This window comes from Pleurodeles waltl, chromosome 1_1 (genome assembly GCF_031143425.1).
Source record: "Pleurodeles waltl isolate 20211129_DDA chromosome 1_1, aPleWal1.hap1.20221129, whole genome shotgun sequence".
NCBI lineage: Eukaryota > Metazoa > Chordata > Amphibia > Caudata > Salamandridae > Pleurodeles > Pleurodeles waltl.
In genome coordinates, this window is record NC_090436.1 from 421,955,768 (window position 1) to 421,979,105 (window position 23,338).

The following is a 23,338-nucleotide window of genomic DNA, read 5'->3' on the forward strand; positions in this document are numbered from 1 at the left end:
GTGGGGGTCCCTGGTTCCAATAAAGATAAAATGGGGGTCCACAGAAGTCAAAAGGTTGGGAACCACTGCTGTGGTCCATAAGTGGCATTTAATTTACAGGCAATTTACAGGCAATAGGTACATCTTGATCCACATACCAGGTACCTATAGGTAAGTTATATATACCACTTAGGAATATGCCAATTTAAGCATGTTTGAAGGGGGCGCACAGGCACTTTACCTCTGGTTAGCAGGGGTAATGTGCATAGACGTCTAATGCCAGCATAAATGTAGGGCCCAACAAAAGGTGAAAAATCTGGGGTGACCACACAGAAAAGGCAGATTTCCTATATGAATACATTGATGTACAAATATGGTTTCACAGGAGTAAAGAGAAGCCAGGTTACTTTGCAAGCGTTTTATTTCAATAAACAGTGATGAATTTGTTTTATATTACCTTAAGGCAGAGGTCTTGAAACTGTGGGGTGTGCCCCTTTAGGGGGGCCTCAAGTGATCCCGGGGGGGGTGCCAGACTCTGGCCAAAAGAAGCATTATGCAGATAACAGGCTTCTGTTTTAAGCAGAAGCATGGTATTGCATTTCTAAAAAGGTAACAGTACTTAACTGCAATGTCTAAATAAGTATAGACATATTTAAACATTGCCATCTTTATAAAATATTTGTGAAAAATTCTGATGTGGGGCCCAGTAATTTATATTTTTCAACTGGGGGGGCACGGCATTAAAACGTTTGGAGACCACTGCCTTATGGAGAGTCTTCAATTAATGTTGAAAATGTCTTTAACAGACCAGGGAGATGAGAACAGGTTGGGTAAACAGGGCTGGTAACTGATTAAGTAAAAATTAACTAATATATCTGGTAAACTTATCTTACGAGGTGCCTCATCAGACACCAATTAAGGGGTATGTACAGTAGGGATTTAGGAGATGTTAGTATCGATCATATGGAAATTAATACATTTTGGATGCATATATTCTAAGAAGCAGCAAAGGATGAGAAGTAAACTTTTAGGGACCAATTCACATAAAAGTAATCATTTCACAACTCCGAGGTGTATACCTACAGTGTTCATAAAGCTAATTATTTTTATGGAATGGAATTCACAAAATGTAACTGTGCACAGACACCTGAACTGATGAACGTCATAGATTTTTTTTATGTATGTCTAAACTCAACTCAGCTGAATTTACACTGGAAGAAAAGAAACTGTGCTGGTTCAAGACTACAGCTAATATTCAATTGCAGCTTAACGTCTGGCTGCACCTGGAAAATTTTTGTCAGGGTGGAAAATTCCTTCCACAACACCCCTAAAGCATGAGTTTGTTTAGTGTTGCACCTCAACTCCTTAATCTTAGGCGGGACTACGGATTATTCACCACACCCATGGACTTTCATATTTAGTAGCTTTTTAGTGCAGAATTAAATAGTCTATGCATCATTATGCCTCATTTGCACACACCCATGGCCCTTATTTAATCAGTAACATTATTTTTTGTTGGATTTCAATAAAATCATTTGATAGTTTTATTCAAATTCTTACATCAAAGTTACACAAAAATACAACACTTCATTACCTATTCTATAAATATCTATTTACAAGATACTTAATTCTACTAAATCTATTTTCCACAAAACAGTTGATGGTAATGATGAATTTAATTTGTTAACAATATTATTCTGTGTTTGACTAAACGAACACCTGCAAAATTTAGAACAATGAGTCACATCACTTCTGTCCCTTAGGAGAAGCTAGTGTGTTGATAGTACGTTTCAATACGCCAGATATTGAAGTTTACTGTTACTTAATAATCTTATATATATCCTATTTTTGTGTGGCCTATAATGCTATCTGAAGGATTTGGTGCCCCTTTAGCAAAGTTAAAAGCCTCCTTAATTGAACTGGTATTATGTTTTTTAAAGTATTTATTTAGCGTTTATTTCTCAGTATTTTTAAACCTGGACAAAAAATAATTTTAATAAATGGGTCTTAGTGGTCAGGTTTAAACCACTGATCTGTGCACTAACTGCCTTGCCACCTCCTGGTGAGAGGTAAAACTTCCACTTTGTCAAAGCAGAATTTTATGAAATTGTAATTCGTTTTTAATGCCAGGCTAGCTCCAAAATAACAATGCAAAGCACTGCATAACGCTCATTTCGGGTTCTACTAATTTCAATTTGTTCAATAGAAGATATCCACTGTACTGCTATGTATCTTGATTGTGCTATTCAAAATACATTTTTTTAATAATTCCATTATTGTTCTAACTGGGAGTTAAACCATTTCCAAGTAATACATATTTGAGTGTGTTGGCTGTTAATATGCTAACATGGTAACAAGAATGTTCAGACTTCTAATAAAACAAAAATGCAGAATCAGGGCCTAAACTGCAATTCTAGGCAAGATACCTCTAACAAAATCTGAACAAACCAAGCATTAAGAGTTGTCTGTTTCAAACAGGGACGTCACTGCACTGATTTATATTAAATTCTGTGAAGGTCCCTGCTTGTCTGCAACACAAAATAATATTCTAATGTGCTCAGATGACACCGTATTTCTAGTCTAGCTCCAACTGGGGTATAATGATTGCTTGATCAAATACACTAATACAATACATAAACAACATAATCAATCGTGGTAATGATTAGTACTTGTTTGAAAAATGTATTGGTTTATTAATGGTAAGAATACTGACTGTTGTACTCCATTTGTTTTCTTTTTCACCATTCCTTTCACCTTCAGACGACAAATAAACTTATCAATGATTAGAACCAGGGACAAACTATAAAAAAACGTGTTTTCCTTGGGGTGCGTTCAAGACCTTAATGCTGGGATCTGATAAAACATCAAAAACATCAAAAATACAGAGCCCGATGCTGCAAATAATGGGCTCCGAAGTGGCTACAATTCGAAATGTGTAGATGCTGTACAAGCCAAAAGGTAAAATAAATAAATAAAGTGAGCATGTACTCTGGGCAGTGTAGATGTGAGCACAGGTGTGCAGATATGAGCTTAAAAACATCAGTAATGCAGGCCTTCCTTCTGCAGGCCAGCGTGCAACCTTTTCTTCTACATGAAGAATCGAAAATCTGTATGCCTTCCTGTCTTACATACCTTTAAATGTCATTCCTCTGTATTGCATCTTCCTATCTGCTTTGGTCAGCCAGTATCTCATGTCAAGCGTGTAAAACCCAGGTGTCTACCTATTGCATAGTCTCAGTCTGCCCCACAGGTCAGGGTGGTAACAAAGAGACCCCTTTTTACCACAGATAACTCCAGCAAATCCTTCATCCTACAGTCCCTTTGTGCTGCAAAATCTTGTATTTCTTCCGTTGATACCCTTTTTTTAATTGAGTTTGTTTCACTTTTGTCAGTAATATCAACAACTTAACAAAGCAGATGGACAAAACTCCAAGAAGGCTATGGTCATGCACCCATCAGAAGCTTTTACCATTGGGGCAGACAACCATGACATGAGTTGGACCATATCAAAGATATCCACTTATTTATGATATGATGGTTCAGCAGTGGAGAAGGTAATTCTGCAGTGGGTACCACATATCATGTCGGTGTGCTGATACTGGCCATAAGGTTGAATATATTTCATCAGTGCCACTGCAGAAAGAGACATCTTTCAGCCAAGTCAGTGCCGCTTGGGGTTCAGCCAATAGAGAAAGAGTATCTGTCAGACGTCAGACTGAAGGTCAGTATCATAACCAAGAAATTGTGCATGCGGTGAAAGGTTAATGGTAACCTAAATTTGATTTAGTATTGATTATCACCTTCTAATAACTCTGAGTGCCTGGGCAATGCCATCTAAAGTGAATAAAGTCTGTTGGTGTCCACGAGTACATCAAAAAGGGCTTATCATTGGAACAAACCTGTGGAAGTGTACCGGAGTAACATACATTCAATTCATAATTTTTAAATGTATGCACTTTTGTCTAAAGTTCATGGAAAGGTTGTCCATCTGTGCAATATAATGCTGCCAGCAATTTTCGGCTTGCCTATAGTTTTATCTTTAAATCGTTCTTCCATATTCTGTGAGAATGGTGCACAGCAATTGCACAGGCAGTTGTGAACATGGTATACAACTTGGAAACCCCTCTGCAGGTGTCTTGAGAAAATATCGTTTGTGGCAGCGGTATGCATTCTGGTGGTTCAATTGAAGGGGTGGGAACTTAGCTTGTACAACCCATCACAGTCTAAAGTATGTAAATACTTCTAGAGATGTATTGTTCTGACTCTTATGAAACTGATCAAACATCAGAAAATCTCCCTCCCTGTACAGATATTCCATTTGGGTCAGACCACTGCTGTCAACATAGCTTCTACTGATTTGACAATTGTTGGGAGGAACATGGCATTATTTGGGAGGGGAAAAGCATGTGCCCCTAATACGTCCCACCAATCTGCCTATCGCCTCCCAAGCTTAAGTGGTGCAATGAAATGTTTGTATAAGAGTGGTTGGTTTAGGCAAATTCGACATGAGAAAGGTGTACAGTGTTCTTACTTCAATTTGGCCCCTTTCTGTCACCAGGAGTAGCATGTGAATATTTGGGTGAAAGCAAAAAATGCTAGTTGAGCTTCATAACAATACTTCACTAGGTCTGGTACTGAAGCCCCTCCCTTTATCACAGAGCACAACAGTTATCATAGAGCACTATAATTATAGCACAGCTTTTGATTCCAATACTGTTAAAAATGCACTATTTATTGATTGGACAGAGATTCGAATTTACATTCTGACTCATACACGGTCGCTCAAGCTGCACTAGTAGTTGAGAGTCGAGTATTTGGGGTGCTGTGTGATGGTTCTTTCAGGAGAGGAGCTATGGGAGGTGGTGTGCCACGGAGCATTCCCTGAGGCGCACTGTCTAGGTTTGTAATTTCAGTAAGCAGTGCCAGGGTAGACAGTGTCATGAAGGCAGTATCAAGGTCTGCAGCTTGTGCTGTGTTAAGATCTGCAGTGCAAGCAAACAATAACAGAGTTTGCGGTGACAGGCACCAGTGAGAGGATATGCAGTGTCCGTAGGCAGTGTCACAGAGCGCAGTGTCACAATTCCACATTGTTTTTCAGGGTTGGGTTGTAGACGTTGACAATTATTGACATCTCGCTTTGGGTTGAAGAGAACTTGACAGATTGACGAGTTCTTCTAGGAGGTTGTCCCTGGCAGGTCTTTCAATGAGTGGGAAGTCATCCTTAGGTCTCGCCTAACATAGCATGTGCACTTGTCTCTAGTAGGACCCTTTGTTTTCTAACAGTGGCCTTAAAGACCACCCACGACTTATCATCGGTTGGCTTCATTTGCTTGACCTTACTGGTCAGCTACAATAGGCTTCCTTCTTCTTTGTGTGTTTGTCCCTCACCTGGAGCATGGACACAACACTTGTGTTCTTGCATTGTTCATTTTGGGCACTTTTTTCTTTGTGTTTGAACACTCTTTGAGAGTGTGTGTTTTTCAGCTGGTTCCCTTGTGTTCTTTCCCCCTCCGAGTACTTCCCACCTCCCAACTTCTGTGCATCTACTTCCCCCAAGCACCTGCCATCCAGCCTCTGTTGTCCATCTGCTTGACAAAGCTCCTCCCTCCCAGCCACCGTTGGCCATCTTCACGCTCACAACCCCTACCTCTAACTCTCTGTTGTCTGTGTTGATGGCCCACACTTGCCCTCACTCCGTTTACTATGCTGCCCCCCCGTTGTGTCCCCCCAACTGCCAAAGTAAAGCGTTATGATGCTGACACCGATGGGCGCATAATGGCACTCTTTTTCACTACATGCTCCTTTGTCCATGTTGTCTCCTTCCTCCCAATTAAAAAGAAAGCACTATGACATGGAAAACTGGAACCTTCATAGCACTTTTTGTCTACACCATACATTGTCCGTATTGCCCCCGCACAAAACAACCCTCCCACCATGCCCTCGCTCCTGCCAGCAATGATAAAAAAAAACTGCTGAGGCAACCAGCACTGCCCAAATCATAGCACTTTATTTATTTTTTATTTCAGCCACGCTGCTGTATAAAATGGCTAAAAAACATTGATAAATACTTCTCGTAGGCAAGACCTATTGGCTTTGCCAATGCTCGTTTTTGATTGATCGAGATACAAAGGAGGGGTCTGCCGGATGGGAAAGGGGAACATGAATGGGATGGTGAAGCGATGTATGCTATCAAAGCATATCTGAGTTTTGCTGTAGATTGTGGGAGAGGCCACAGGATTAGTTTGTGGGTGTTGCATTTGGGGGGGGGTTGGTTTGGAGATGCAATGCTGTATGCTCAGAGTATTACTGTGACAATGGGAGGTCTTCAGTGTGAGTGTATGCAGCGTCCAGAACATTAGTGTGTCACACAGGGCAGCGTGACGTTACAAGGGGTCAGGGTGCAATTTCACAGTTCACAATGTGGGAGGCAGAATCTGTAGCGCCTGTAAATACAATGTGATATCAGACTGTGTGGTATCAGGGTGTGCAGCAAGTGACAGCGCTAGTTCTTGCTGCTTGGGTAGGGGTAGTTAGGGTGTACAGTGCCTAGAGTCTGGATGGGCAACATCAGATCCTGTAAAGTCAACAGGCGGGCAAGTTCAGGGAACGGCTTTACCTATTTTACAATGTGAGGGTGGGAATTGTCAGGGCAGGCAACTTCAAGGTTGGCAGTGCAAGTGCACAGTGTGAGGGTGGGTAGGGTCAGTGCATCCAGTGTCACGGTGGCCACTGACAGGCCCTGTAGTGTGTGTGTGTGTGTGTGTGTGTCAGTATGCAGTGTTGGTTTCTGAGTGAGTGGTGTCGCAGTAGACAATATCAGTAGGCAGCATCCAAGTGCAGAATTAGGATGTCCAGTGTCAGGGAGTGCATTGTCAGTGGGTGGTGTACCTTTGCTCGGTGTCAGCGGGCAGTGCCAGCGTTGGCGGTGTGAGCCTCCGCTGCCTGAGCTTCTGCAGTAACAAGGTGTGTAGCGTCATGGTGGGCAGTGCCTGGGTCTACTGTCACGGTCTGTAGTGTCGGGCTATGCAGCAAGAGGGTGGTTAGTGCCATGCTCTGCAATAGTGGAGAGGACAATAACTGATGGGCAGCATCAATTGTGTAAGAGGGTACTGTGTAAGGGGATGTAGGGTAAGGGACTGATGTGTCAAGGTAGGCACTGTCAGCGGGTGGCATGTCAGTGTCCAGTGTCAAGATGTGCATTGTCAGTTGGCAGAGTCAGACGCTGCAGTCCTAGGGTGGGTAAAGTGAGTGGAAGCAGTGCCAAGTGTGGCAGTTTTAGAGTGTGCTGCTTAGAGGGTTTTACAGTGGGCAAGGTCAGTGTTCACTACCAGGGGAGCAGTGGTATGGTCTGAAGTGTCAGTGTGTCGTAGTGGAGTATATAGTGCCCAGATGGGAATGGACAGATTGTCAGTGGGTGTGGTTATGGCAGATGATATGTGTCTCAGCGAGCACCAGTGTGTGTTAGTGCATGTGTATTTGTATTTCTTCGTACATGAGACAACGTTACATTTTTCTTAGCAATGCAATTATTTCATGAAGCCCAGAATGTTTAAAAGCAGTGAAATAAATGAGGCATGACCAGATTGAACACTGACCACACTGCTTTTGAAAAAATAAAAAGTAAAGGGCTGTGTGAAGGTTCTCTGTCTCTTCTGAGGCACGAAGCACATTACAGCATGGCACTTTTCATGCTTCATTGCTCAGTGGACATGGACAACTTGTGGTTTAAATTCGTGCAATCTGTAGGTTGAGTTCGCCTACGAGAGCTATTGGCTGTGGCACAATGAAACTTGAGGTGGGCCCCCTGCAAAGTACAGGGAGTGCAGAATTATTAGGCAAATGAGTATTTTGACCACATCATCCTCTTTATGCATGTTGTCTTACTCCAAGCTGTATAGGCTCGAAAGCCTACTACCAATTAAGCATATTAGGTGATGTGCATCTCTGTAATAAGAAGGGGTGTGGTCTAATGACATCAACACCCTATATCAGGTGTGCATAATTATTAGGCAACTTCCTTTCCTTTGGCAAAATGGGTCAAAAGAAGGACTTGACAGGCTCAGAAAAGTAAAAAATAGTGAGATATCTTGCAGAGGGATGCAGCACTCTTAAAATTGCAAAGCTTCTGAAGCGTGATCATCGAACAATCAAGCGTTTCATTCAAAATAGTCAACAGGGTCGCAAGAAGCGTGTGGAAAAACCAAGGCGCAAAATAACTGCCCATGAACTGAGAAAAGTCAAGCGTGCAGCTGCCACGATGCCACTTGCCACCAGTTTGGCCATATTTCAGAGCTGCAACATCACTGGAGTGCCCAAAAGCACAAGGTGTGCAATACTCAGAGACATGGCCAAGGTAAGAAAGGCTGAAAGACGACCACCACTGAACAAGACACACAAGCTGAAACGTCAAGACTGGGCCAAGAAATATCTCAAGACTGATTTTTCTAAGGTTTTATGGACTGATGAAATGAGAGTGAGTCTTGATGGGCCAGATGGATGGGCCCGTGGCTGGATTGGTAAAGGGCAGAGAGCTCCAGTCCGACTCAGATGCCAGCAAGGTGGAGGTGGAGTACTGGTTTGGGCTGGTATCATCAAAGATGAGCTTGTGGGGCCTTTTCGGGTTGAGGATGGGGTCAAGCTCAACTCCCAGTCCTACTGCCAGTTCCTGGAAGACACCTTCTTCAAGCAGTGGTACAGGAAGAAGTCTGCATCCTTCAAGAAAAACATGATTTTCATGCAGGACAATGCTCCATCACACGCGTCCAAGTACTCCACAGCGTGGCTGGCAAGAAAGGGTATAAAAGAAGGAAATCTAATGACATGGCCTCCTTGTTCACCTGATCTGAACCCCATTGAGAACCTGTGGTCCATCATCAAATGTGAGATTTACAAGGAGGGAAAACAGTACACCTCTCTGAACAGTGTCTGGGAGGCTGTGGTTGCTGCTGCACGCAATGTTGATGGTGAACAGATCAAAACACTGACAGAATCCATGGATGGCAGGCTTTTGAGTGTCCTTGCAAAGAAAGGTGGCTATATTGGTCACTGATTTGTTTTTGTTTTGTTTTTGAATGTCAGAAATGTATATTTGTGAATGTTGAGATGTTATATTGGTTTCACTGGTAATTATAAATAATTGAAATGGGTATATATTTTTTTTGTTAAGTTGCCTAATAATTATGCACAGTAATAGTCACCTGCACACACAGATATCCCCCTAACATAGCTAAAACTAAAAACAAACTAAAAACTACTTCCAAAAATATTCAGCTTTGATATTAATGAGTTTTTTGGGTTCATTGAGAACATGGTTGTTGTTCAATAATAAAATTAATCCTCAAAAATACAACTTGCCTAATAATTCTGCACTCCCTGTATAAGGAGAGCCCCCCTCCGAACTAAATCAGGAGCTCTCGGGCCAGGGTACTGAGCTGAGGGGGCCCCTTGGAGCTACTGGGACCTTTGTTTCACCACTGGCTATTGGCTTTGTCAATGTTTTGTAGCCATGCTGTATAGCATTACAAAAGCTAGGCTAAAAAAAAATAGCCTTTTCTCTGCGAAGCCTGTATAATTCTGAAATAAAGTGCAATTTAATCTGTTGTTATGGGTAGGAATGTGTTAAACAATTACCTCACACATCTTATACATTTTAACATAACGTTTATCTTATGCCCTAACATATGATTAACAACACAAATGGAGAACTGGAAAAAAAAATTAAGGGTATTAGATACACCATTTTTTCATATTGAAACGTGTAGCACAATAAAGTTCGATGTAACCTTTCCTCCCTCAACTCATCACCTGCAAGATGTTTTCATGTGGTACTGAAATTATCACTCGAGGAGGCAAGGCTCGATGTTCTGCGGTTGGGTTTATCTCCACTAAGTACATTAAACTAATAACCACAAACAAATCTCATCAGTGACCGCACAGACTCGTTCTGAACTCTCCCATCCCAGATGCACTTTCATAGCCTAGATCTGTCAGAGATCTAATTCAGTTAAGTCTATCACGTTTTCTCGTTTTTCTTTGCTAAAACATTCATTATGGCAGCAACAATGCCCGATCATGTCAAGAACCTGGGCGAGTGAGTAAACCTTGACCCAAATAAAGTTAAACATCACATCACAAGGGATATATTTTTCACATGCAGATTTTCAATTCGACAGCTAACGAGTTCAAATCGAATTAACGTCTTTATACAAACTAGCAAAACAAAACAGAGTGTGTAAATGGACACACCAAAGGCTTTTATCACAATATCCATTGATAATTCAGCCACCCCCTGTCCCGGAAACCAGACAGCAACAAATCACTTATCCATCCTCAATTTAGATGAAGTAATCGGTGAGTATAATATCTTCAGAAAAAACAGACCTGCTAATCTGCAAGTCTACAAATGATTAAACGGTATTAAGGGGGGATTATCAGCACAATAGTTTGAATCGGCCCATTGGTCGCTCTGGTCCAACTTTCTCATTCAAGCTGTCTCAAAACAAAGCTGCGCTTCATCGACTCTGCCTTTGATAGAAGCATTGAACCGCGCGCTGCGCTCGGCCAGCGCCCCATTGGCCCAGTACTTACGTAAAGCGGTACTTCAGTGCAGCTCAGCTCCATCGCTTCGGCATCTAGACAGGCAAGAAAAGAATACAGTTACTGCACATTGAGGCTCGGCCCTTGATGCGCTCTCAAGCACGCACAGCACGCCAGCCAGCACGGGACGAGCTCGCCCCGTCTCAGCAATAGCAGAAAAGCCGCGAGCGCTTGTTGTGGCGCGAGCCCCACTCAGTGAATGCTTCAGTATTGTGTGTGCATGTCCAACATACGGCGCAGATTTAATCTCTCTTTAACAGGGTGCCGACATTGTGGCAACAGTCTCCACCCAGCAGGGGAACAGGGCGTTCATCCAGAGCCTCGAAATGTCCTGTAACACCACTCCACGCACACACATCCAGGGGCTCACAGTGGTCTCCAACAGGGAAATAACTATCAACAATGCGGTACAGGGGCACCTAGGCTTAGGGGCCCGATGGGATCCTCTGAACCCCAATTCCTTCACTACTCAACCGTGGGCACTACAGGGACATCTAGGCGTGCGGTGCCAAACCTATATATTTCACTACCCGGCGAGGGGCAGTACACACACACCAGGGTGTGAGGAGCCCACTGAACCCAATTATTTCACTATCCTGCTATAGGCAGTGCATGCACATTAGGATGCGAGGGGACCACTGAGCCCATTTATTTCACTACCCTACAAAAGGCAGTGCAGGGACACAGGTTGTGAGTGGCCCAATGGACCAAGAGTTATTCACTGCCCAACAGTGGACAGTGCATTCACATTAGGGTGTGAGGGACCCTCCGTTCCCCGATTATTTCACTACCTGATAATAGGCAGTACATGCACATTAGGGTGCAAGGAGCCTACTAAACCCTAACTAGTTCACTACACTACTATTGGCAGTACCCTGAACCCCAATTGTTAAAATACCCTACAATGGGCAATACAAGGACACGGGTTGTGAGGGGCCCACTGCAGTAACTGTTACTCCCTTCCCTGCAATAGGCAGTACATTTACATTCAGGTGTGAGGAGCCCACTGAACCCCAATTATTTCACTGTTCTACTATTTGCAGTACACACACATTAGGACATGAGGGGCCCACTGAACCCCAATTATTTCACTACCCTACAATGGGCAGTACAGCAACGCAGGGTGTGAGGTGCCCACTGCGCCCAGAGTTATTCCCTTCCTTACAATGGACAGTACATACACATTCAGGTGTGAAGAGCCCACTGAACCCCAATTATTTCACTACCCTACGATGGGCAGTACATGAACGCAGGGTGTGAGGTGCCCACTGCACCCAGAGTTATTCACTGCCCAACAATAGACGGGGCATGTGTTTTTCTGGCACACAGGTGGCCAGCCTACAAGGACAAGTGCTGTTGGTCACTCAGTTAACACATCCATAGTTGTGTGAACAGAGCAAAGATCAGTTTATGACAGCCAGTGAAAGGTTCATTCATGCTATTATCGGGTGGCGAGTATGCATACAACAATGTGTTTTATGAGACTCGGTGGATATTCATCAAGAGACGAGTGATGGGCGGTGCGTGCAGTGGAGAAAGCGCAGAGCACGGGTACAGGTGAGTGAAGACAAGGAGGGAGTAGCACCTGGATGGGTAAAAGCCTCTTCCGGGTCCCACCATTCCCTTCCCTCCTAAGGGCACCTTGTTTACTCTGTGGCATGTTTGCTCTCCAGGAGTAATGCCAACGGAGGCCATTACAGATGACATTTTCGTGGGCTCACGGCTCCACTTCTTCTAGTCCGTTTTCGCTTATCGTCCTTCTAACACACCCTGCTGGTGTTCCCAAACGTTTGCTTCCCTATTCATGGGGTCGTACAAGGACGGCGGCCGCCTTCCCCACAGCCCCGTGAATGGTTCCCCAGCAGCAAGGACCCTAGTGCCTTGAACTCTTCTAGCCGTGGTGCTCCGTTCTGCTTACACCACATACACAAGTACCAGCGGCTGTCCATTGTCTGCCGCCTGTTACCTTCATGTTGATTATCTCTGTGTTTCCCCTTCTTTTGTTTCTAGGCAGGGTGCCACATGTTGATGGCTCTGCAATTCTCCTGCAGTGGTTTGGGGTTTTCAGGGTAGGCAGAAATGCCCAGTCTTCATTCCGCAGCCGATGCGTTTTGCACCTACATTTATTTCCTTTTGAATCTGCCCAAGCCACTATTATATTACGATTTCAAAGGTTTTAGTGTAGATCCTCTACATTTGCCATAAAAGCCTTATTTTGTTGTGGGTCAAAGGTGGAGCTGGGCGAGCCACTGAAAGCTCAAGCACATGCCTGGTTCTAGCTCAGCTCGAGGTCCTCTTGGATCCACAAGCCCAAAAGGAGCTGAGCCCATCATGTTGTCTGCCTGCCAGTCGCACTGTAATTTCATGCACAAAGGATAAAAGTCAAATCCTTCATCTGTGATAATCAAAAGGGGAACAAGATGCACATCAAATGGCTGAATTGCACAATGTGACACTAGAAAGCCAGAGCGCAATCCCAGCTTCCCTGCTTAACCAAACTGTATGATTCTAGGCAAATATTTTATTTTGGCAAGCCACTCTTTTTACATTATTGCATAAGAGAGCACATTCAAACATGTGAGTTGAGGATTTGTGCTGTACAACAATATCTTGTGTTTGGTTTAAAAGACTATACAGTCACTCCATCTATAATAAGAATTTAGGAAGCATATAAAGCAATGGTTCCCAAACTTTTCATTTCTGTGGACCCCCACTTTAACATTAATGGAACCCAGGGACCCCCACTAAATCATCATTGGACTCCGGGGACCCCCGCCGCAGTCATTACTGGAAGCTGGGGACCTAATCTGTCAATATTTGCTAATATTTGTTAATGTTCTAAGCAGTCGCGGATCCCCTGAGAAGGCTTCCCAGACCCCCAGGGGTCCCCGGACCACAGGTTGGGAACCACTGGTATAGAGTACATAATATAAAACACTTGCATTTTAGTGTGTTAAAGGCATTGCTGTGGGGGGTGGAGCATGAATGTTTCTAAGTTGATGTTTAAAACTATCACTTTAATTAACTTCTTGCTACTAATTTGATTAACCATGGTGAAATGCTTCCACATGATAAAAATAACACTTTTAATGAATTTTGAAGAGACTGTCACTGTTTTAAAGGAGGCCTGTGACATGATTTACATAGCAAAGATTTTCAGAACTCTGCTTGTGCATGGGCTCTTAAAGCCAGAGCTGACCCTTGGCTCTGGCGCGGCTCTACCTGTTAATTTGTTGGCACACCTACCTCCACGAAGAGGTTGTTTGACATGCTCAGGTCTTAGGCAGCTTCTTCTATATGGTCTTTTCTGGGGTTTACCCCATTGGAAGTAGCGCTCCAAAAGATCCTACATACGATATTTATACCATGTCGTGGAGTGCAAATCATCGTCACAAGTGACCCGATGCATTGAAGGTCCCCATGCAGGACAGTCATGGGAATAACACACTACTGCTTTGCAAACAGATATCCTGACTTCACATTAAGATTATTCCCTTCCTGGCACTCTTACGTTCACATAAGTCAAAGCTGCTAATGGTTACACCCATCACTCAGTACTATACCAGTCCACAGCAATAAACTACTCAACACCAACTGAACAGGCACAAAATAACTGAGGAGATCTGACATATACAGCTGGCCAATGGAAGGGCTCTAATTTAGTCCATCACTGCAGGTCTCGACTCACAACATAGTACAGCCACTTCTTGCCATCTCACAAAGTCCATCCCAGCAGATCTCTCCACCACTCCTCCCTTTAACCAATGCCTGCTTAGAAGCATTAACTTTAAACACAATATTTCTGAATGGACAAACCTGTACAGTAATCAGCTAAGTGCACTATGACCATAAGAAATGCCAAAAAGAGACATGCAGAGCTGCACAAAGCTGCCAACCATGAACTGCGCACCTATCTCTCATACTTTAACCATCAAACTGCCAAGCACTGCATTTCCTAACATAATAACCGCACCTCAGTGGTCACCACGCACAACATGGAAACACCCCCCACAAAGTACATGCATACTACAGCAGAGCACACTCTTAGATTGAGTTCAGCAATGACAAAGTGGGCAATAAATTCAATGTCCATCTACTGGGGTTTTGGCTAAAGTGCTGATTCTTATTTATCACGGAGTCAAGCAACTTGAAAATCATACTTTGTTGACCACTAACTTAATGTACCCATGTTTGTGTTCAAACGGACTTCTGTGGACAGAGTTCAGGCCTTGCAGAGTTTGTACGGTCACACAATCTATTTTGTGTAAACACCCCTCGGGGGAACACAAGATAGGACATTGTTTACATGTATTTGTCTCCGGCTTGACCCCTCCAGACTCCCCCCTCACACTGTGGTTAATGGGGCAGTGTATGTTTCAATTATTATTTCTGACTGCACCCCTTCACCTCATCCCCCAAATTGTACTGCACATTGCATGTGTAAAATGACAACTTCACCAATTATGGATGCTACTTGTGAGACGGCTGTATTCTTTTCACATCTACACATTTTAGACATTTGACCAGATGAAAGGAGAAGGATTTCAGATTATCGTGTATGGTAGACAGACCTCTAAGAGAATCAATAATAAACTTAAGGCATTTGTGTTTACCACAGCGAATGGACGTTTTCATCTTAGGGCCCCAATACAAGTTCTTCGGTAACTCCAGGGAGATTTTCTTTAACTTCACCTGGGGGTGCCTTTTCTGCTCCCACAATGCTGAAGTGAGTGAGTGGGAGAGGGTCAGGCACAACAGCTGACTGTAGCTTCTTCAGCTCTACTGAGGAGTCTGCTCCAGGTCTGCCTAATTTACAAAAGAATGGGCGCTGAATCCACAGTGCACTAATATTAAGTATCAGTGTGCTAAATAATAATGCTGGGTAGTCTTGAATTCACCTCAATCTTCTTTAATCCACTACAAGCACTCTCTACCCCTTATTCTCACTATTATTGGTCCCTGCTTTCCCCCTTTGTGATGTATTTTCTGTTTGTCTTTCCTCCTCCTTTCCGCTTTGTGTGTTTTTCTGCTCTCTTGCGCTTGGTGAATGTCTTATGAGGGAAAATAAGTGCTAGTTCCCAGAAATGAGTGCCAGTGGGCCCCACCAGCTCAAATTAAGTACTGGAACTAGGCTCCTACGGGCCAAGAATTATTGGGCTTGGAATTTACAAACCTGATAACTCCTGGCTCGAGACACCAGGAAAGTCGTAGTTGCCTGGAGCAGTATCCCTTACAGGGATCCATCTCTGAGCAACTTGTAAGGAGGGCCTTCTAGATATCCTTGACGGAGAATCAATTGTTTTCCTGGAATGCTGTCAACTGCTATACTGCACATGGAACAAAGACAACAAAAGTTGTCAAGGTCTGTGAAGTTTGTAAAACTGTTCCATGTCAAATATTTACGAAAATATTCTGGATGCATAAAACGTGTTACAGAGGAGTACCACAGTTTCAATGAGCTTCAAGATGGAAACAGCTCTTCTGAACCAGCAATGCTAAAATACCTGCAGTGGAGTTTATGTAGCTACATTAAGAAACCTGTAGTATTCCCTCTATTAATGAAACTGCTTGAATGAGCTTGTAGATGCATTTACACGTTGTCAATATCTGGGAGCTGATGTACATGTCTGCACGTCTGTGTGTATATGTGTTTCTCTATTCTGTTGTATATTACTGTAGCATGTATACAGTACTTCATAACCCAGATAAGACTGTGAAGCACTCCAATTTGCATTGAGATCCTGGATGCCCTTTCGGGGTGCAGGCATGTGCATGCTGCATTTGAAGAATGACCTACGTGGGAGGACTTGGGTGAGGCATGTGAGGTTTTGGCATGTCCTGCAGACATTTGGCATGGCATGGGATGCAGGTGAAGATGTGTGTGTCGGCAAGCGGTGCAGTGTGTGTGTGTGTGTGTGTGTGTGCATCTTTTTGTATGGTGGGTGTTTTTCTTGATGGAGAGTTGTGTTTAGTGAGTCTTGTGTAGAGGAGAAAGCCTCCCACAGTTGCTTAAGTATGTCCATCTACATTTGATGGTTGGTGTAAGGAAATGCCTCCTTGGCATGGTTGCCCCCTGACTTTTTGCCTTTGCTGATGCTATGTTTACAATTGAAAGTGTGCTGAGGCCTGCTAACCAGGCCCCAGCACCAGTGTTCTTTCCCTAACCTGTACTTTTGTACCCACAATTGGCAGACCCTGGCATCCAGATAAGTCCCTTGTAACTGGTACTTCTAGTACCAAGGGCCCTGATGCCAAGGAAGGTCTCTAAGGGCTGCAGCATGTCTTATGCCACCCTGGAGACCTCTCACTCAGCACAGACACACTGCTTGCCAGCTTGTGTGTGCTAGTGAGGACAAAACGAGTAAGTCGACATGGCACTCCCCTCAGGGTGCCATGCCAGCCTCTCACTGCCTATGCAGTATAGGTAAGACACCCCTCTAGCAGGCCTTACAGCCCTAAGGCAGGGTGCACTATACCATAGGTGAGGGTACCAGTGCATGAGCATGGTACCCCTACAGTGTCTAAACAAAACCTTAGACATTGTAAGTGCAGGGTAGCCATAAGAGTATATGGTCTGGGAGTTTGTCAAACACGAACTCCACAGCAACATAATGGCTACACTGAACACTGGGAAGTTTGGTATCAAACTTCTCAGCACAATAAATGCACACTGATGCCAGTGTACATTTTATTGCAAAATACACCGCAGAGGGCACCTTAGAGGTGCCCCCTGAAACTTAACCGACTGTCTGTGTAGGCTGACTAGTTCCAGCAGCCTGCCACACTAGAGGCATGTTGCTGGCCCCATGGGGAGAGTGCCTTTGTCACTCTGAGGCCAGTAACAAAGCCTGCACTGGGTGGAGATGCTAACACCTCCCCCAGGCAGGAGCTGTAACACCTGGCGGTGAGCCTCAAAGGCTCACCCCTTTGTCACAGCACCGCAGGACACTCCAGCTAGTGGAGTTGCCCGCCCCCTCCGGCCCCGGCCCCCACTTTTGGCGGCAAGGCCGGAGAAAATAATGAGAATAACAAGGAGGAGTCACTGGCCAGTCAGGACAGCCCCTAAGGTGTCCTGAGCTGAGGTGACTCTAACTTTTAGAAATCCTCCATCTTGCAGATGGAGGATTCCCCCAATAGGGTTAGGATTGTGACCCCCTCCCTTTGGGAGGAGGCACAAAGAGGGTGTACCCACCCTCAGGGCTAGTAGCCATTGGCTACTAACCCCCCAGACCTAAACACGCCCTTAAATTTAGTATTTAAGGGCTACCCTGAACCCTAGAAAATTAGATTCCTGCAACTACAAGAAGAAGGACTGCCTAGCTGAAAACCCCTGCAGAGGAAGACCAGAAGACGACAACTGCCTTGGCTCCAGAAACTCACCGGCCTGTCTCCTGCCTTCCAAAGAACTCTGCTCCAGCGACGCCTTCCAAGGGACCAGCGACCTCTGAATCCTCTGAGGACTGCCCTGCTTCGACGACGACAAGAAACTCCTGAGGACAGCGGACCTGCTCCAAAAAGACTGCAACTTTGTTTCAAGAAGCAGCTTTAAAGAACCCTGCAACTCCCCGCAAGAAGCGTGAGACTTGCAACACTGCACCCGGCGACCCCGACTCGGCTGGTGGAGAACCAACACCTCAGGGAGGGCCCCCGGACTACTCTCCGACTGTGAGTACCAAAACCTGTCCCCCCTGAGCCCCCATAGCGCCGCCTGCAGAGGGAATCCCGAGGCTTCCCCTGACCGCGACTCTCTGAAACCTAAGTCCCGACGCCTGGAAAAGACCCTGCACCCGCAGCCCCCAGGACCTGAAGGACCGGACTTTCACTGGAGAAGTGACCCCCAGGAGTCCCTCTCCCTTGCCCAAGTGGAGGTTTCCCCGAGGAAGCCCCCCCTTGCCTGCCTGCAGCGCTGAAGAGATCCGTTGATCTCTCATTGACTAACATTGCGAACCCGACGCTTGTTTCTACACTGCACCCGGCCGCCCCCGCGCTGCTGAGGGTGAAATTTCTGTGTGGGCTTGTGTCCCCCCCGGTGTCCTACAAAACCCCCCTGGTCTGCCCTCCGAAGACGCGGGTACTTACCTGCAAGCAGACCGGAACCGGGGCACCCCCTTCTCTCCATTCTAGCCTATGCGTTTTGGGCACCACTTTGGACTCTGCACCTGACCGGCCCTGAGCTGCTGGTGTGGTGACTTTGGGGTTGCTCTGAACCCCCAACGGTGGGCTACCTTGGACCAAGAACTGAACCCTGTAAGTGTCGTACTTACCTGGTAAAACTAACAAAAACTTACCTCCCCCAGGAACTGTGCAAATTGCACCAAGTGTCCACTTTTAAAGTAGCTATTTGTCAATAACTTGAAAAGTATACATGCAATTGAAATGATTCAAAGTTCCTAATGTACTTACCTGCAATACCTTTCAAACAAGATATTACATGTTAAATTTGAACCTGTGGTTCTTAAAATAAACTAAGAAAAGATATTTTTCTATAACAAAACCTATTGGCTGGATTTGTCTCTGAGTGTGTGTACCTCATTTATTGTCTATGTGTATGTACAACAAATGCTTAACACTACTCCTTGGATAAGCCTACTGCTCGACCACACTACCACAAAATAGAGCATTAGTATTATCTCTTTTTACCACTATTTTACCTCTAAGGGGAACCCTTGGACTCTGTGCATGCTATTCCTTACTTTGAAATAGCACATACAGAGCCAACTTCCTACATTGGTGGATCAGCGGTGGGGTACAAGACTTTGCATTTGCTGGACTACTCAGCCAATACCTGATCACATGACAAATTCCAAAATTGTCATTAGAAATTGATTTTTGCAATTTGAAAAGTTTTCTAAATTCTTAAAAGACCTGCTAGGGCCTTGTGTTAGATCCTGTTTAGCATTTCTTTTAGAGTTTAAAAGTTTGTAAAAGTTTGAATTAGATTCTAGAACCAGTTGTAGATTCTTAAAAAGTATTCCAACTTTTAGAAGCAAAATGTCTAGCACAGATGTGACTGTGGTGGAACCCGACACCACACCTTACCTCCATCTTAAGATGAGGGAGCTAAGGTCACTCTGTAAAATAAAGAAAATAACAATGGGCCCCAAACCTACCAAAATACAGCTTCAGGAGCTTTTGGCAGAGTTTGAAAAGGCCAACCCCTCTGAGGGTGGCAACTCAGAGGAAGAGGATAGTGACTTGGAGGAAAATTCCCCCCTACCAGTCCTATCTAGGGAGAACAGGGTCTCTCAAACCCTGACTCCAAAAATAATAGTCAGAGATGCTGGTTCCCTCACAGGAGAGACCAACACCTCTGAAATCACTGAGGATAACTCCAGTGAAGAGGACATCCAGTTAGCCAGGATGGCCAAAAGATTGGCTTTGGAAAGGCAGATCCTAGCCATAGAGAGGGAAAGACAAGAGATGGGCCTAGGACCCATCAATGGTGGCAGCAACATAAATAGGGTCAGAGATTCTCCTGACATGTTGAAAATCCCTAAAGGGATTGTAACTAAATATGAAGATGGTGATGACATCACCAAATGGTTCACAGCTTTTGAGAGGGCTTGTGTAACCAGAAAAGTGAACAGATCTCACTGGGGTGCTCTCCTTTGGGAAATGTTCACAGGAAAGTGTAGGGATAGACTCCTCACACTCTCTGGACAAGATGCAGAATCTTATGACCTCATGAAGGGTACCCTGATTGAGGGCTTTGGATTCTCCACTGAGGAGTATAGGATTAGATTCAGAGGGGCTCAAAAATCCTCGAGCCAGACCTGGGTTGACTTTGTAGACTACTCAGTAAAAACACTAGATGGTTGGATTCAAGGCAGTGGTGTAAGTAATTATGATGGGCTGTACAATTTATTTGTGAAAGAACACCTGTTAAGTAATTGTTTCAATGATAAACTGCATCAGCATCTGGTAGACCTAGGACCAATTTCTCCCCAAGAATTGGGAAAGAAGGCGGACCATTGGGTCAAGACAAGGGTGTCCAAAACTTCCACAGGGGGTGACCAAAAGAAAGGGGTCACAAAACCTCCCCAGGGGAAAGGTGGTGAGACAACCAAAAATAAAAATAGTCAAGAGTCTTCTAAAGGCCCCCAAAAACCTGCACAGGAGGGTGGGCCCAGAGCCTCTTCACAAAACAATCCTGGGTACAAGGGTAAAAACTTTGATCCCAAAAAGGCCTGGTGTCGAAACTGTAGTCAGTCTGGACACCAAACTGGAGACAAGGCCTGTCCCAAGAAAAATTCCACTCCAAACTCCAATCCAGGTAACACTGGAATGGCTAGTCTCCAAGTGGGATCAACAGTGTGCCCAGAGCAAATCAGGGTCCACACTGAAGCTACTCTAGTCTCTGAGGGTGGGGTGGATTTAGCCACACTAGCTGCCTGGCCTCCTAACATGCAAAAATACAGGCAGCAGCTCTTTATTAATGGGACAAGTGTAGAGGGCCTGAGGGATACAGGTGCCAGTGTCACCATGGTGACAGAGAAACTGGTTTCCCCTGGCCAATACCTGACTGGAAAAACTTATACAGTCACCAATGCTGACAATCAAACTAAAGCACATCCCATGGCAATGGTAACTTTAGAATGGGGAGGGGTCAATGGCCTGAAACAGGTGGTGGTCTCCTCAAACATCCCAGTGGACTGTCTGCTTGGAAATGACCTGGAGTCCTCAGCATGGGCTGAGGTAGAACTAAAAACCCATGCAGCCATGCTGGGTATCCCTGAACTGGTGTGTGTGAAAACAAGAGCACAATGCAAGGCACAGGGTGAAAAAGTAGAGCTGGAGTCTGGAAGAATGGCCCAGCCTACCAAGAGAAAAGGAAAGTCAGTGGGGAAACCAACTGCAACACAGTCAGAAAAAGAGAACCTCTCTTCTCAGGAAGAAGTTCTGCCCTCTGAGGGAACTGAGCCTTGGGAGCTTGAACCTTATCAGGTTGAGCTCTTGGGCCCAGGGGGACCCTCAAGGGAGGAACTGTGTAAGGGACAAGAAACCTGTCCCTCTCTTGAAGGCCTTAGGCAGCAAGCTGCTGAAGAGTCCAAGGGCAAGAAAAATGGAACACATAGGGTCTATTGGGAAGATGGACTCCTGTACACTGAGGCCAGAGACCCCAAACCTGGTGCCACTAGGAGAGTGGTAGTGCCTCAGTCGTTCAGAGAGTTTATTCTGACCTTAGCCCATGATATTCCCCTTGCTGGGCATTTGGGACAAACCAAGACGTGGGAGAGGTTAGTCAACCACTTCTACTGGCCCAATATGTCCCAGAAGGTTAAGGAGTTTTGCCTCTCCTGCCCCACCTGTCAATCCAGTGGTAAGACAGGTGGGCACCCAAAGGCCCCCCTCATTCCACTTCCAGTGGTGGGGGTCCCCTTTGAAAGAGTGGGTGTGGACATAGTTGGTCCACTGGAACCTCCCACAGCCTCAGGAAATATGTACATCCTAGTAGTAGTGGATCATGCTACTAGGTATCCTGAAGCTATTCCCCTTAGGTCGACTACTGCCCCTGCAGTAGCCAAGGCCCTCATTGGTATCTTTACCAGAGTGGGTTTCCCTAAGGAGGTGGTGTCTGACAGAGGTACCAACTTCATGTCAGCATACCTAAAACACATGTGGAATGAGTGTGGAGTGACTTACAAATTCACTACACCATACCATCCACAAACTAATGGCTTAGTTGAGAGATTCAACAAGACATTAAAAGGCATGATCATGGGGCTCCCAGAAAAACTCAAAAGGAGATGGGATGTCCTCTTGCCATGTCTGCTTTTTGCTTACAGAGAGGTGCCACAGAAGGGAGTAGGATTCTCACCCTTTGAACTTCTGTTTGGCCACCCTGTAAGGGGACCACTTGCTCTTGTTAAAGAAGGCTGGGAGAGACCTCTTCATGAGCCTAAACAAGACATAGTGGACTATGTACTTGGCCTTCGCTCTAGAATGGCAGAGTACATGGAAAAGGCAACCAAAAACCTTGAGGCCAGCCAACAGCTCCAGAAGTTTTGGTATGACCAAAAGGCTGCACTGGTTGAGTTCCAACCAGGGCAGAAAGTCTGGGTTCTGGAGCCTGTGGCTCCCAGGGCACTCCAGGACAAATGGAGTGGCCCTTACCCAGTGCTAGAAAGGAAGAGTCAGGTCACCTACCTGGTGGACCTGGGCACAAGCAGGAGCCCCAAGAGGGTGATCCATGTGAACCGCCTTAAGCTCTTCCATGACAGGGCTGATGTGAATCTGTTGATGGTAACAGATGAAGATCAGGAGGCAGAGAGTGAACCTCTCCCTGATCTTCTGTCATCAGACCCAAAAGATGGCTCAGTAGATGGAGTGATCTACTCAGACACCCTCTCTGGCCAACAGCAAGCTGATTGTAGGAGAGTCCTACAACAGTTTCCTGAACTCTTCTCCTTAACCCCTGGTCAGACACACCTGTGTACCCATGATGTGGACACAGGAGACAGCATGCCTGTCAAAAACAAAATCTTTAGACAGTCTGACCATGTTAAGGAAAGCATCAAGGTGGAAGTCCACAAGATGCTGGAATTGGGAGTAATTGAGCGCTCTGACAGCCCCTGGGCTAGCCCAGTGGTCTTAGTCCCCAAACCTCACACCAAAGATGGAAAGAAAGAGATGAGGTTTTGTGTGGATTACAGAGGGCTCAATTCTGTCACCAAGACAGATGCTCATCCAATTCCCAGAGCTGATGAGCTCATAGATAAATTAGGTGCTGCCAAATTCTTAAGTACCTTTGACTTGACAGCAG

General features: G+C 45.1%; 1 protein-coding gene across 6 annotated transcripts in view; it reads right to left on the bottom strand.

Annotated features, from left to right (window-relative positions):
- The window catches only part of ARHGEF28 (Rho guanine nucleotide exchange factor 28), an 892,610-nt gene that overhangs the window by 660,077 nt on the left and 209,195 nt on the right, over positions 1 to 23,338 (bottom strand). For all 6 annotated transcript variants that reach the window (XM_069223983.1, XM_069223974.1, XM_069223958.1 and 3 more), the window contains exon 2: positions 10,567 to 10,610. In XM_069223983.1, coding sequence (XP_069080084.1) covers positions 10,567 to 10,599 — 33 coding nt within the window. In that variant the 5' untranslated portion in view covers positions 10,600 to 10,610. The remainder of the gene's footprint in view (positions 1 to 10,566; positions 10,611 to 23,338) is intronic.